Genomic DNA, 16,494 nt, shown 5'->3' on the forward strand with positions numbered 1-16,494 from the left:
AACTGTGCTATTTAAAGGGGTTAATTGGCCCCAATCAGCATCAAAACCAGCTAGGGCTGATACCCATGGGAATTGCCATCGCCGGGCGGCGCCATTTTCCCTTATTCCCAATTGCAGTTTTAAAACAACTTTGAGGGAATAAGGGCCCTTAATGACTGCCGTTTTAATGCGCATTGGTGGTCGTTAAGGGGTTAAACCTTCTAAAATGCCAACAAAATAAAAGAACATTTTACATATGGTGCTGATGTAAAGCAGACACGAGGGAAATGTTATTGTCAGGAATTCTGTCGCCTTCTACAGTTTGACCACTAGTGGCCACTATTGTTCACTTTAATAATTGTGCTGCAGTTTCACTCCTTACCACAGGAGGCTGCTGTTGTGTTCTACAATTGCCCTTTTCCAAGATGGCGGATTCTGAATCTATGGAATCCATCTTGATTCCTGTTTGGGCCTACTTGCCGCATGGATCTCTCACTCATTGCTTGAGTATTGTGTCTAGCTGTTAGCTTCGGTCTCCAGCTCCTGGACATTCTTACCCAGTCTGTTCCAGATAGTTTCCTACAACTCCTTGCCATCTTCAAGAACTTCTACTACCGCTAGCAGTTCCTGCTTGTGCTCCTTTGGCCACTGGTTTCCAGCAGTACTACGCCAGTATCATAATAGTTATTTATCAATGTTTTTATGTGGTACGACTCTGGATTAAAGGGATAATCATTTAAAGATTGTAAATTGCTACATTTTTTACATTTCTGTCATATTTCTGATATTTTTGTAAATAAACAAAAACATATTGACCTAAATTTACAATTATCATAAAGTATAATGTGTTATGAAAAAACAATCTCACTGGGATCTGTTGAAGGGTTCCAGATAAAGTGACACTGGTCAGACTTAAAAAAAAAAAAGTGGCCTGGTCATTAAGGGGTTAACAGCACATGTCCCGGCTGCTGCACTGGAGCACAGGAGTAATCTGCGGAGGCGACGGCTCAAGCATTTTAGGTCTCATCTGTTACCTTCTCCCGCCAGCTCCTGTATTGTGTTATTGTGCGCTGTTCTCACCTGGCGTCCGTTTTGCTTGTCCTCCATGCCATCCTCTTGCCATCGGCTCGACCCACGTAGTTCAGCACATCGATGGCTGTGGAGTAAACACACGTTATTAATTCATGGTGGATGTTTGACGAACCGGGAAATTCTACTTCTGCCGTCACATCACGAGTCTTCCCGCATTTCTACAGAGGTGAAAGCTCCAAACCCTCCTCTAACTTATTGTGCGAATATATCTGTGATACAGGATTTCTAATGAAACTTAGAGGCCATGAGCTGCAGCCGCCACCATCTACAAGGAGGGGCGTGCCGCCATCTACAAGGAGGGGCGTGCCGCCATCTACAAGGAGGGGCGTGCCGCCATCTACAAGGACGGGCGTGCCGCCATCTACAAGGACGGGCGTGCCGCCATCTACAAGGACGGGCGTGCCGCCATCTACAGACACAGATGTAATAAAGCGTCTCACAATGAGGAAGATGTCAGTGTGGAGCCGCAGCGGCTGGAGAGAAAATCCAAAAAAAAGGTGAAATCTGCGGGCAGATCCACAGCAGAAGTTTTCTCCGAAGTGTGAACATGGCCTAAGACTTCCGATAACCATAATGTTTTGAAATGCCAAGTAAGATGGCCGCGGCTCGTGTACAAGCAGCGCGCTCTGCACCTACAGATTTTCTTGTCCCTCTTGTCCATCACCAGCTGGTACAGTCTCTCCTTCAGTTTGTTGTACTCCCGCTCCTTCCGCTTCAGGTTGTGATTATGCTGAGTGGATCGGCTGCTAATGATGTTCTGCAGCTTCTGCACCTGCACGAGACGGAACGAATACCAATGCTTGTGCTATATACACATATACCAATGCTTGAGTTATGGGTCCCATTACTGAGATTATTCTAGCCCATTATATACACACTAAGATACAGACGGGCCGGTGCCCACTACAGATTCTTCTACATATCCAAATTTCTGAGATGACTATTCTAGCGAATTGTGCAGCAAACATCAAACATCTTCTATAACAGAAATTGCTTCACAATAAGGCTGGGTGCCCACGTAGCGTTTTTCAAGCGTTTATGCTATGGAATTTCCGCAGCGGAAACGCTTGTGAAACGCTAGGTAATCCGCACCCCATGGTCCCCAAGGGGATTCCGCATGTTCTATGCACATGCTGCAGATTTTTCCGGAGCGTTTATGCTGCGTACAAAAATCCGCAGCATGTCATTTAATTTTGCGGAAGCGCAGCGGAACTCCCGCCATTGACTTGCATTGAGACGCATAGAAACCGTGACTGTACATTTGTACAAGCGGCTTCTATGCGTCTCTATGTGCGGATGGTACCCAGGTCTGGAGGAGAGGAGACTCTCATCCAGACCTGGGTACCATTGTACCTGTAAAAAAAAGAATAAAATAACAAATAAAGTTATATTCACCTGTCCGGCGGCTTCTCTCTGAATGCCGGCATCTCTTGAGGACCTGCGGTGACGTCACAGTCATGTGACCGCAGGCCCTTCACCGCTCTGTCTCGCGATATGCCGGCAGCCAGGAACCAGCCAGGAACGAGCGCTGCAGCCACGCCGGGGCCTCGGGGGTGAGTATAGCTTTATTTGTTTTCATTTTTACGGTTCACACTGTATAAATCCATCCTGGTTGCGGTTTGCTGTTTGCATGGATTTATATAGTGTGACCTAGTTGTCAAGCACTTTCCAAGTGATGCTATCGCCGGGAGAGCGCTTGTCAATCTGCATGCGGAAACGCATGTGAATCCGCATGTATTCTGCAGGAAAAACGCATGTACAATCAGCCAGGGAGATGCAGAAATGCTGCAGAAATTTTCTGCTTCATTTCTGCATCGCGGGCACATAGCCTAAAAGCAGTGGCCTGTATTCTGCTTGTGGAGAAGGAGACAGCAATTTATGCATCCCACTACATCCATGTCTTCGAGGTATAAAAAAAAAAAAAAAAAAAAAAAAAACAATGCAAACCCCCCCCCCCCCCCCCCCAAAAAAAAAATACTATACGCTCGACCCCCAGGCTGGCCCGCAGACGACCCCCGCCGACCCCCAGGCTGGCCCGCAGACGACCCCCGCTGACGACCCCCAGGCTGGCCCGCAGACGACCCCCGCCGACGACCCCCAGGCTGGCCCGCAGACGACCCCCGCCGACGACCCCCAGGCTGGCCCGCAGACGACCCCCGCCGACGACCCCCAGGCTGGCCCGCAGACGACCCCCGCCGACCCCCAGGCTGGCCCGCAGACGACCCCCGCCGACCCCCAGGCTGGCCCGCAGACGACCCCCGCCGACCCCCAGGCTGGCCCGCAGACGACCCCCGCCGACCCCCAGGCTGGCCCGCAGACGACCCCCGCCGACTCCCAGGCTGGCCCGCAGACGACCCCCGCCGACTCCCAGGCTGGCCCGCAGACGACCCCCGCCGACTCCCAGGCTGGCCCGCAGACGACCCCCGCCGACTCCCAGTCTGGCCCGCAGACGACCCCCGCCGACTCCCAGTCTGGCCCGCAGACGACCCCCGCCGACCCCCAGGCTGGCCCGCAGACGACCCCCGCCGACCCCCAGGCTGGCCCGCAGACGACCCCCGCCGACGACCCCCAGGCTGGCCCGCAGACGACCCCCGCCGACTCCCAGTCTGGCCCGCAGACGCCTGATGTTGGGCCACGTCTCCATTTCCCCCGTATCCTCACCTCTTCTTTCTCATTCTTCAGCAGTTGGAGCAGGTTGTGGTTCTTGCACTGCTGCTGTCGTTCTCTCTCCAGCAGAGCAGTGTTTTCTCGTTTCGTTAGATCCAGTTGATCCTGCGGTTACAGAATATACATTTATTGTGTGGCTATGAGGTGCACTGATCGTACAGGCGTCACTGCCGCTCACCTTCAGTTTGCTGTGGCCGTTCTGCAGGTGCTCCAGGTCGCTGTGCATCTTCAGGATCTGCATTTCTACATCTTCTCGTCTCCTCAGGTCTCGGTTGTGTCGCTGCAGCAGCTCGTGGATACAGTTCATAATGGACACTAATTGCAGCCTCCTGCCAACACCATTTTTGGGGACAGTTTGCAGTGAAGGAAACCCCAACGTTGTAAGCTCCTACAAGCACAGAATGAGACCGAATGCACCAAGTTAACACATTAAAGGGTCTACCTCAGCTGGAGGTTTCATTGCTACAATGTTGCCACCTATCTGATAAGCAGGAGACTTTAGAGTTAATTTTGAATATTCCCTTTTTCCTGGCAAATATAAAAAACATTCATTTAAGAAGTAGAAAAGGAAAAAAAAAATGGAAGGACAGGGAAGCTGTTGACTGATTCACGCTGATCCTTCCCAGATAGCAGAGATCCATGCTGTGCTCTGACGCTGTGCCCCTCAGCAGCGCACGGCCGGTTCCCGGATCCCTATACTTCTCGGCATGAGCATGCCTATACATGGCCCCATTCGCTCCCAAACCTGCCCTCTCCTTGATGACCCTTGCTGAGGAGAGGCCAGTGATGAGGACATCATTATGGATACATTATTCCTGTTCTGCCCTCTTCTGTATTGGGGAGGGGGGGGGGGGGGGAGCGGCGCCGGTTTCGTCGCCCCTGCAGATACCTGCCAGGACGTGTGTGTGATTGATAGTCTTTAGGACCGGTGTGTTATCCCAGCCGGTATCTGTAGATGCGACATCGCTGGTAACCACTCACCTCCCGACACAGGAGTGCACGGAGCCAGAGAAATCCTTTATACATGAATCTACGTTTGGTGCTAATTGTAAAGGCTCAACTATCCAGACATTTGTTGGGAATCTCTCTCAAGTAAAACTAACAGGTCAAGCAAATTCTTATCCTCTCTTGCTGACAACTTTATCTTCCAAAAGGTAGGGGAGAAAACAAGGGGATCTGCTACTTTGGATCTAATCCTTATAAACAGGGAGGAAATGGTTGAGGAGGTAAAGGTGGCTGGGACCCTAGGAGGCAGCGATCATGCTATTATAGAATTTTGGATAACTAGAGGAGGAAGACATGTGAAGACTCAAACTTCAAGGTTAGATTTTAGAAAGGCAGATTTTAAGAGACTCAGAAAGAGAATAGGAGGGATCCAATGGCTGGATGTCCTTAAGGACAAAAATGTCCAGGAAGGATGGGAAATTTTTAAAAATGAGATTCTCAAAGCACAATCGTTAAAAATCCTGAAAAGTAGGAAGAATGGGAAGCATTTAAGGAAACCAGGATGGATGAACACAGAACTTAAACACATGCTAAAAAGAAAGAAAGAAATGTTTATTAAATGGAAAGAGGGAGGCATATCTAAAGAAGATTATAATGCAGTCTGCAGATCCTGTAGGGCACGTATCAGGTTAGCTAAAGCTGACAATGAATTAAGGCTTGCAAGAGATGTCAAAAGCAACAAAAAAGGATTTTGGGGGTATGTCAAAAGTAAAAGAAAAGTCAAAGATGCTATAGGATTTTTACAGGATGAAAATGGAGAAATGGTAAGAGAGGATGTTGAGAAGGCCGAACTTTTTAATTCCTATTTTGCATCTGTTTTCTCTCAGAAAGAAAATGTAACATCAACTGATCTTCACTGTCGTTTTAAAGGAATAGAGGAATCCAAGTTATCTGTAAACAGAAAGATTGTGAGGGAATATTTAGCTAACATAAATGAGTTCAAGTCTCCAGGTCCAGATGAATTACACCCCAGAGTACTGAAGGAGATCGTAGAAGAAATTTTAGAACCACTCTCCATAATCTTTGAAAATTCTTGGAGAACAGGAGAAGTCCCAGAAGACTGGAGAAGAGAAAATGTTGTTCCTATCTTCAAAAAGGGGAAGAAGGTGGACGCAGGGAACTATAGGCCAGTGAGTCTGACTTGTATACCAGGAAAGATCTTTGAACAAATTATTAAACAACATGTATGTAAGTACATGGATAAGAATGAAGTGATTAACCAGAGTCAGCATGGGTTTGTAACTAACAAGTCATGTCAGACTAACTTAATTTCCTTCTATGACAGAATCACTGACTGGGTGGATCAGGGAAATGCTGTAGATATAGTATATCTTGACTTCAGCAAAGCATTTGACAAAGTATCTCACACCATCCTTATTGAAAAAATGACCAAGTATGCAATGGACCAGGTAACTGTTAGGTGGATTCATAACTGGCTTAGTGATCGGACTCAAAGGGTGGTTGTAAATGGCTTCACATCCAGGTGGATGAATGTCTCAAGTGGGGTACCACAGGGCTCCGTCCTGGGACCTGTATTGTTCAACATCTTTATCAATGATTTAGATGAAGGAATTGAGGGTAAACTGATTAAATTTGCTGATGACACAAAGCTAGGAGGGATAGCTAATACTAGAGAAGAGAGAGAGAGGATTCAAAAAGACCTAAATAAACTGGAGCAGTGGGCAGCAACCAACAGAATGGTTTTTAACAGGGAAAAATGCAAAGTACTACATCTGGGCAATAAAAATGAAAAAAGCATATACAGAATGGGAGGAATAGAGCTAAGCAACAGTACATGTGAAAAAGACTTAGGTATACTAATAGATCATAGACTGAACATGAGTCAACAGTGTGATGCAGCAGCAAAAAAGGCAAATACAATTCTGGGATGTATTAACAGAAGCATACAGTCTAGATCACGTGAAGTCATTATCGGTCTTTACTCCTCTTTGGTCAGACCTCATCTGGAATACTGTGTACAGTTTTGGGCACCACATTTTAAAAAAGACATCGACAAACTGGAGCAAGTTCAGAGAAGAGCGACCAGAATGGTGACTGGTCTGCAAACCATGTCCTATGAGGAACGGTTGCAGGATTTGGGAATGTTTAGCTGCAAAAAAGAAGACTGAGAGGAGACTTAATAGCTGTCTACAAATATGTCAAGGGCTGTCACATTGTAGAAGGATCATCTTTATTCTCATTTGCAGAAGGAAAGACTAGAAGCAATGGGATGAAACTAAATGGGAGGAGACACAGATTAGATATTAGAAAAAACTTTTTGACAGTTAGGGTGATTAATGAGTGGAACAGGCTGCCACGAGAGGTGGTGAGTTCCCCTTCAATGGACGTCTTCAAACAGAGGCTGGACAGACATCTGTCTGAGATGATCTAGTGAATCCTGCTTTGAGCCGGGGGTTGGACCAGATGACCCAGGAGGTCCCCTCCAACTCAACCATTCTATGATTCAAGACTCCGCTGACTTCAATATCGGGAAGTGCCGTCTACAGATACCTGCTGATGGCGCGCACACACCATCAATCACCTGATACAGAAGTGAGGGGAGATGGAACATCCCTCTAACAACCAGTGACCTCAGTCACATCCCTGTGTGCAGAGTGTAGACACCGGCATCTCTGCACGCACGGAGGAAGCTGCGGGGAGCACAAACTGCTCCGATCCCAGCAGCTTCACCCCCGAATAGCCATCAATAGCGTCTTGTTACAGGCATTTCCATTTTTCTATGATTTGTCATAATGTGGCTCACAGTAAGGAGGGCTGGGGGCCACTGCTGCAACCCACAGCGCCAGCACCAGGACTCACTATGGATTAGGCTACGCTCACATCTGCGTCTATTAGGCTGTGTGCCCATGATGCGTTTTTTAAGTGATTCCGCAGCACCAATTCTGCCGCAGAAACGCTTAAAAAACGCTTGGTAAAAGGCCTGCAATGTCCCCCAATGATAATCCGCATGTGCTGTGTACATGCTGCGGAAATGTCAGCTGTGGATTATCATTGCGGAAAAATCCACAGCACTACCAATTATTTTGCGGACATGCAGCGTAATTGCCGTCATTGACTTGTGGATACTATGCGGTTCCATGCATGACTACATGTGCACATCCGGATATTAAGCGATTCAATGTGCAGATGGTACCCGGGTCTGGAGAAGAGGAGACTCTCCTACAGACCCGGGTACCATAGTACCTGTAAAAAAAAAAAAAAAAAAAGAATTTAAAATTAAAATAAAAAAAAATAAAAAAAACACATTACACTTCCCTTCTGATGGCCCACAGGCTTCTATCTGGTACGTCTTGGCTCCCCAGCGGCTCGCAATGGCGTAAAAGGACCTTCCATGACATCATTCAGTCATGTGACGGGTCACGCGACCGCTGACATCGGCGGTCGCGTGACCTGTCACATGACTAAATGACGTCATGGAAGGTCCTTTCACACCACCACGAGACCAGACGCATCGGAGAAGGGGACAGGGGGCCATCGGAAGGGGAGTATAGGTTTTTTTTGTTGTTTTTTTTTTTTACTTTTTTTTTTAACTAACTTGGTCACACTATATATGCCGGTTGCTGGTTGCATGGATTTATATAGTGTGACCAAGTTGTCAAGAACTTTTCCAAGTGATGCTAAATTCACTTGGAAAATGCTTGACAACCTGCATGCGAAATCGCATATGCAAAACGCGTGAAAAACGCTTGTTCCTGGCTGAAAAAACGCATGCACAATCCGCATGCACAATCCGCATGCGTTTTTTCTGCCAGGGAGATGCAGAAACGCTCAGGAAAAATCCGGAACATTTCTGCATCGTGTGCACAGCCTAAAGCAGCGGAGATTCTCAGCCAGAAAAGTTTGAGCGTGCCATGTGTTTTTTTTCCTCACCATATGACATCCGTATGCAATGAGTTTTTAACATCAGCTTTCACATACAGTGATTCTCTGTCATTTTAAGCTAGTTTATACAGATCGATGATAGGTAGGTAGATATTTCTTTCTATGTCAGTGAGATATATAATCAGTGTTTTTCATGTGTAGTTTTCTGTACTTTTATTTAGATAATAAATAAATGAAAAAATGGTGTGGGGTCCCCCATATTCTATTAACCAGATGAGGGAAAGCAGACAGCTGAGAACTGGTCTTAATAGTCTGGGAAGGGGGTAATACATGGAGCTTCCCAAACTATTAATATCAGTTCACTTAGCCTTTACTAGCTATTAAAATGAGTGACTCTGGAAAGATGAAGTGGGGTCCCCACTACAATAACCAGCAAAGGCTAAGCAGACAGCTGCGGGCTGATAATAGGCTAGGAAGGGGCCATTGATATTGGCCCCTTCCTAGAGTAATTGCCAGCTCTCAGCCACCCCAGAAATGGCGCATCCATTAGATGCGCCAATTCTGGCGCTTAGCCTTGGTTATTCCCGCTTGACCTGGTGCGTTGGCAAATGGGGTAAGTTTTGGGGTTAATGTCAGCTGATATCAAGCCCAGGGGTTAGTGATGGGAGAGGTGTCTATATGACATCTTCATTACTAACCCCAGAAGTTTAAGTAAAAAAAAAACACAGCAGAGTTCTTTTATTTGAACAAAACACTCCCGAACCCTCTTTTACCCATTTATTAAGATCCAAATAAAAATAAGAATCAAAAGTAATCCTCACCTGTCCGCAGATAATCCCCAATGATGTCCCACGACCAAGCCCAGCTCTGCTACATCTGGATAGGGTGTTGAACAGTGACCTGATGCGACTGCTCAGCACGCCAGCCGGATCATACTAACAGTAGCGCAAGAACGCACCTGCAGTGACGAGCAGCAACGTCAGTAAGGGACCAGAGTTCATAGCCGATGAAGTGCGGTAACCTTACTGACGTCAGCGCTCATTTTGTGAGAAATTTCAGCTATGAACTCTGGCCACCTTACTGATGTCACTGCCGATGCGTTCTCACGCTACTACTACTGTGTTTTGTTCAAATAAAAGGACTTTGCTCTTTTTTTTACTTAAACTTCCAGGGTTAGTAATGGGGGTGTCTTCTAGATGCCTCTTCATTTATAAACCACTGGGCTTGATGTCAGCTGACATTACAAAGCTGACATCAACCCCAAAACCATTACCCCACTTGCCAACACACCAGAGCAAGTGGGAAGAGCCGAGGCCAAACGTCAGAATTGGCGCATCCAATGGATGCACCAATTCTGGGGCAGTTGAGGGCAGGTGTTACTAGTCTGGGAGAAGGCCAATATCTACGGCCCCCTCTCAAGCTATTACTATCAACCTGCCGCTGTCTGCTTAGCCTTTGCCGGCTAGTAAAAATATGGGGGATCCCACATCATTTTTTTGGGGTGTCCCCCCTTGTTAATAACCAGGAAAGGCTAAGCAGACAGCTGTGAACTGATATTAATAGCCTGGGAAGTTCCATTTTTATTACCCCCTTACCAGACTAAACAGCCCAAAGGCTTTCAGCTTGCCCTCAGCTGGTTAAGAAAAATTTGGGGGACCCACGCCATTTCTTTCTTTTATTTAATTATTAGCTAAATACATGTACAGTAAGCTACACGTACTGCACTAATTATATATCTCAATGACATCTATCTAATTTAGCTATTCAATTCTGACGGTTCACACTGTGAATTTACTGTACTCGGCTGATGTAGTGTTGGGTAGCCTGAGATGGGTGCGTAAAAATCGGACGGCACACGCAAGGTCCGCACGGCATGCTATTTTTTTCTCGCACCCATTGACTTTCATTGGTGAGGCTCAGCTGTTTTATGCAGCCATACGCAGCATGCTGCAACTTCTCACTCACACCAATTCCAGGTGAGGAAAAATTTGCAGATGAACACGGCCTCATTGAATAACATTATGGCGAGCGCAGTGCGAGGTTTTATTACATTACACTCGCCGATTTTATACGCAGATGTGAGCGCACCCTTAATCTGAGCCTTCCTGGAGGTTTCCTTCACACCTGGTCGAGGTATGTTATACACTGCTCCACGTTGTCACTGCTCACCTGGTCGAGGTATGTTATACATTGCTCCACGTTGTGGTTGCGCACCTGGTCGAGGTATGTTATTGTTGCTCACCTGGTCGAGGTATGTTATACACTGCTCCACGTTGTCGTCCGTACAGAAGTTCAGATCTTGGGACCCATGGGCGGCGCTGACCGGGGGCTGCAGGAGGGCCGGGGACGTCATCCTGGGCTCAGAGTTGTATCGGGAGAGGATTCTGCTTTCTGGGATGAGACGAGGCAGCATTTACATGCAGGAGATAAAAGGCTAAATGTTCTGCAGCTCAGGAGCAATTAACCTCAAAGCAGTCGCTCCAGACAGTCATTACTGGCTACAAACAGCGACAGTGAAAGACCACCTCCCCGTGGCCAATTACAAGGTGCTGAGGGTCCGATTCCAGGCACCACACTTTCCATTGAATATTTACTGCGTATTATAACAGCAATGAAACCTACAAATACACAGCGTAAACTGACCAGCACCACCAGTCTGAACTACTCAGGATAAGGACGTCCGTACGACATGGCACACACACGCAGGGTCCCTGCCGGTGGTGGATTGTGTCCAGAGAAGACGGACGGACGATATAAGAAGCCGACGCTCGCGTGCGTCCACCGACACACACGAGTGATTGTTCATTCCTCCTCTAATTGTCGGCAGCACATCCTGGTTTACTCAAGATGTGCTGCTGATCTAGATTGAATGCAGCGCCACATCTCACCACATTCAGTGCAATTCAAGTAACCCCTAAACGACCGGGTCAGTTATCTCATTGGCGCCCCTGTTTTTCCTCTTCTGCTTCCCAGAGCTTTTATTTTTGCATTGACAGCTGTATGAGGGTTTGTGCTTCATGCTGGGACGACTGACTACATCATTTTATCATACAATATACTGAATAATGGGGGGGAAATCCAAATGAGACAGAATGGTGGAAGAAAAAAAATCCAGAAGATCTACTTCAGGGTTTTTTCTTTTTAGAACAGTTTTACACATTCAATGCGATGCATAGACAGCAGCCTCAGAGTCTCCCGTGGGGTGCACAGACAGCAGCCTCAGAGTCTCCCGTGGGGTGCACAGACAGCAGCCTCAGAGTCTCCCGTGGGGTGCACAGACAGCAGCCTCAGAGTCTCCCGTGGGGTGCACAGACAGCAGCCTCAGAGTCTCCCGTGGGGTGCACAGACAGCAGCCTCAGAGTCTCCCGTGGGGTGCACAGACAGCAGCCTCAGAGTCTCCCGTGGGGTGCACAGACAGCAGCCTCAGAGTCTCCCGTGGGGTGCACAGACAGCAGCCTCAGAGTCTCCCGTGGGGTGCACAGACAGCAGCCTCAGAGTCTCCCGTGGGGTGCACAGACAGCAGCCTCAGAGTCTCCCGTGGGGTGCACAGACAGCAGCCTCAGAGTCTCCCGTGGGGTGCACAGACAGCAGCCTCAGAGTCTCCCGTGGGGTGCACAGACAGCAGCCTCAGAGTCTCCCGTGGGGTGCACAGACAGCAGCCTCAGAGTCTCCCCTGGGGTGCACAGACAGCAGCCTCAGTCTCCCCTGGGGTGCACAGACAGCAGCCTCAGAGTCTCCCGTGGGGTGCACAGACAGCAGCCTCAGAGTCTCCCGTGGGGTGCACAGACAGCAGCCTCAGAGTCTCCCGTGGGGTGCATAGACAGCAGCCTCAGAGTCTCCCGTGGGGTGCATAGACAGCAGCCTCAGAGTCTCCCGTGGGGTGCATAGACAGCAGCTTGTGCTTATCCCATGTGATGCATCCTCAACAACTAAAATTGCGTTGGAGGATGTATTTTGTGATTGAGGGCAGACAGACCCCATTATACGTCTGAAGGTCTTTTTGATTGCAGTGAATCTGACTTCCATTAGAGATATATGACAGATGTGTACATAGTCTATGAGGGCTTCCCCATTATCTGAGCGCTGCAGCAGGTAAACGTTGCAGTGATGCTCCGATCAGTACATGGCCCCCATTACGGCACTGGTAATGTACAGGACAGGTGTTCTTTGCTGTGACCGTCACATATGGGCAGCAAAGTCCTCAGTGGAACGCTATATTCTTGTCCGTGTACCTTACATTGCACAGTCAGGGGGGACATGTACATAGAATCATGCTACACTCAGTGGGTGCAGTAGGGAGCAGGGCTGTGGAGTCTGAGTCGTGGAGTCACTGTCCATTTTGATGGAGTCAGTATAAAATCGACCGACTCAGACTCCTAGAATATATAATACTGCCCCCAATGTAGTATAATATATAATACATTGGGGCAGTAGTACAATATATAATACATTGGGGGCAGTAGTATAATATATAATACATTGGGGGCAGTAGTACAATATATAATACATTGGGGGCAGTAGTATAATATATAGTTACATAGTTTATAAGGCCGAAAAAAGACAAGCGTCCATCCAGTTCAGCCTATTTCTTGTGCACTGCAGCTATTCCGCAGCGTTGATCCAGGGGAAGGCAAAAAAAAAAACCATGCGGTATAGGCCAACTTACATCATTGAGGAAAAATTCACTTCCCAACTCCAATCTGGCAGTCAGATTAAATCCCTGGATTAATTAACTATCACTAAGCATAAGATGTAATTTTATTGTTCTCAAGAAAGGCGTCCAGGCCTCTCTTGGACTCATTAAGTGAGTCGGACATCACCACTTCCTCTCCCAGAGAGTTCCAGAGTCTCACGGCTCTGACCGTAAAGAATCCCCTTCTATGCTGGTGCAGGAACCTCCTTTCCTCCAGCCGCATAGTGTGCCCCCTCGTCTTTGTCACCATTGGGGGCAGTAGTACAATATATAATACATTGGGGGGCAGTAGTACAATATATAATACATTGGGGGGCAGTAGTATAATATATAATACATTGGGGGGCAGTAGTATAATATATAATACATTGGGGGGCAGTAGTATAATATATAATACATTGGGGGCGGTAGTACAATATATAATACATTGGGGGGCGGTAGTACAATATATAATACATTGGGGGGCGGTAGTACAATATATAATACATTGGGGGCGGTAGTACAATATATAATACATTGGGGGCGGTAGTACAATATATAATACATTGGGGCGGTAGTATATTATATAATACATTGGGGGGCGGTAGTACAATATATAATACATTGGGGGGCGGTAGTACAATATATAATACATTGGGGGCGGTAGTATAATATATAATACATTGGGGGCGGTAGTATAATATATAATACATTGGGGGCGGTAGTATAATATATAATACATTGGGGGGCGGTAGTATAATATATAATACATTGGGGGGCGGTAGTATAATATATAATACATTGGGGGGCGGTAGTATAATATATAATACATTGGGGGCAGTAGTATAATATATAATACATTGGGGGCAGTAGTATAATATATAATACATTGGGGGCGGTAGTATAATATATAATACATTGGGGGCGGTAGTATAATATATAATACATTGGGGGCGGTAGTATAATATATAATACATTGGGGGCGGTAGTATAATATATAATACATTGGGGGCGGTAGTATAATATATAATACATTGGGGGCGGTAGTATAATATATAATACATTGGGGGCGGTAGTATAATATATAATACATTGGGGGCGGTAGTATAATATATAATACATTGGGGGCGGTAGTATAATATATAATACATTGGGGGCGGTAGTATAATATATAATACATTGGGGGCGGTAGTATAATATATAATACATTGGGGGCGGTAGTATAATATATAATACATTGGGGGCGGTAGTATAATATATAACACATTGGGGGCGGTAGTATAATATATAATACATTGGGGGCGGTAGTATAATATATAATACATCGGGGGCGGTAGTATAATATATAATACATTGGGGGCAGTAGTATACTATATAATACATTGGGGGGCGGTAGTATAATATATAATACATTGGGGGGCGGTAGTATAATATATAATACATTGGGGGGCAGTAGTATAATATATAATACATTGGGGGCGGTAGTATAATATATAATACATTGGGGGGCAGTAGTATAATATATAATACATTGGGGGGCAGTAGTATAATATATAATACATTGGGGGCGGTAGTACAATGCAGGATGTTTTCATAAGAATTTGGGAAATTATGAAACGTCCTATAAATGTCTGTTCTGTTCCTGATCTCGGCTTTTAGTGGCGATGAATCTGTGCTGCCCTTTATGCACACGCTCAGCGGGGACCCGGGGCTGCCCTTTATGCACACGCTCAGCGGGGACCCGGGGCTGCCCTTTATGCACACGCTCAGCGGGGGACCCGGGGCTGCCCTTTATGCACACGCTCAGCGGGGGACCCGGGGCTGCCCTTTATGCACACGCTCAGCGGGGGACCCGGGGCTGCCCTTTATGCACACGCTCAGCGGGGGACCCGGGGCTGCCCTTTATGCACACGCTCAGCGGGGGACCCGGGGCTGCCCTTTATGCACACGCTCAGCGGGGGACCCGGGGCTGCCCTTTATGCACACGCTCAGCGGGGACCCGGGGCTGCCCTTTATGCACACGCTCAGCGGGGGACCCGGGGCTGCCCTTTATGCACACGCTCAGCGGGGGACCCGGGGCTGCCCTTTATGCACACGCTCAGCGGGGGACCCGGGGCTGCCCTTTATGCACACGCTCAGCGGGGGACCCGGGGCTGCCCTTTATGCACACGCTCAGCGGGGGACCCGGGGCTGCCCTTTATGCACACGCTCAGCGGGGGACCCGGGGCTGCCCTTTATGCACACGCTCAGCGGGGGACCCGGGGCTGCCCTTTATGCACACGCTCAGCGGGGGACCCGGGGCTGCCCTTTATGCACACGCTCAGCGGGGGACCCGGGGCTGCCCTTTATGCACACGCTCAGCGGGGGACCCGGGGCTGCCCTTTATGCACACGCTCAGCGGGGGACCCGGGGCTGCCCTTTATGCACACGCTCAGCGGGGGACCCGGGGCTGCCCTTTATGCACACGCTCAGCGGGGGACCCGGGGCTGCCCTTTATGCACACGCTCAGCGGGGGACCCGGGGCTGCCCTTTATGCACACGCTCAGCGGGGGACCCGGGGCTGCCCTTTATGCACACGCTCAGCGGGGGACCCGGGGCTGCCCTTTATGCACACGCTCAGCGGGGGACCCGGGGCTGCCCTTTATGCACACGCTCAGCGGGGGACCCGGGGCTGCCCTTTATGCACACGCTCAGCGGGGGACCCGGGGCTGCCCTTTATGCACACGCTCAGCGGGGGACCCGGGGCTGCCCTTTATGCACACGCTCAGCGGGGGACCCGGGGCTGCCCTTTATGCACACGCTCAGCGGGGGACCCGGGGCTGCCCTTTATGCACACGCTCAGCGGGGGACCCGGGGCTGCCCTTTATGCACACGCTCAGCGGGGGACCCGGGGCTGCCCTTTATGCACACGCTCAGCGGGGGACCCGGGGCTGCCCTTTATGCACACGCTCAGCGGGGGACCCGGGGCTGCCCTTTATGCACACGCTCAGCGGGGGACCCGGGGCTGCCCTTTATGCACACGCTCAGCGGGGGACCCGGGGCTGCCCTTTATGCACACGCTCAGCGGGGGACCCGGGGCTGCCCTTTATGCACACGCTCAGCGGGGGACCCGGGGCTGCCCTTTATGCACACGCTCAGCGGGGGACCCGGGGCTGCCCTTTATGCACACGCTCAGCGGGGGACCGGGGCTGCCCTTTATGCACACGCTCAGCGGGGGACCGGGGCTGCCCTTTATG

At 48.8% G+C, this 16,494-nt stretch overlaps 1 protein-coding gene across 7 annotated transcripts in view; it reads right to left on the bottom strand.

The window, feature by feature from the left end:
* Nucleotides 1-16,494, bottom strand: part of SSX2IP (SSX family member 2 interacting protein) — a 61,658-nt gene that overhangs the window by 25,711 nt on the left and 19,453 nt on the right. For all 7 annotated transcript variants that reach the window (XM_073644011.1, XM_073644010.1, XM_073644012.1 and 4 more), the window contains exons 3-7: nucleotides 10,829-10,977; nucleotides 3,917-4,126; nucleotides 3,733-3,843; nucleotides 1,708-1,843; nucleotides 1,060-1,135 (exon numbers count right to left, since the gene is read on the bottom strand). In XM_073644011.1, coding sequence (XP_073500112.1) covers nucleotides 1,060-1,135; nucleotides 1,708-1,843; nucleotides 3,733-3,843; nucleotides 3,917-4,126; nucleotides 10,829-10,977 — 682 coding nt within the window. The remainder of the gene's footprint in view (nucleotides 1-1,059; nucleotides 1,136-1,707; nucleotides 1,844-3,732; nucleotides 3,844-3,916; nucleotides 4,127-10,828; nucleotides 10,978-16,494) is intronic.

Source organism: Phyllobates terribilis, unplaced genomic scaffold (assembly GCF_046119375.1).
Source record: "Phyllobates terribilis strain yellow unplaced genomic scaffold, ASM4611937v1 Scaffold_8__6_contigs__length_399053987, whole genome shotgun sequence".
Classification (NCBI taxonomy): Eukaryota; Metazoa; Chordata; class Amphibia; order Anura; family Dendrobatidae; genus Phyllobates; species Phyllobates terribilis.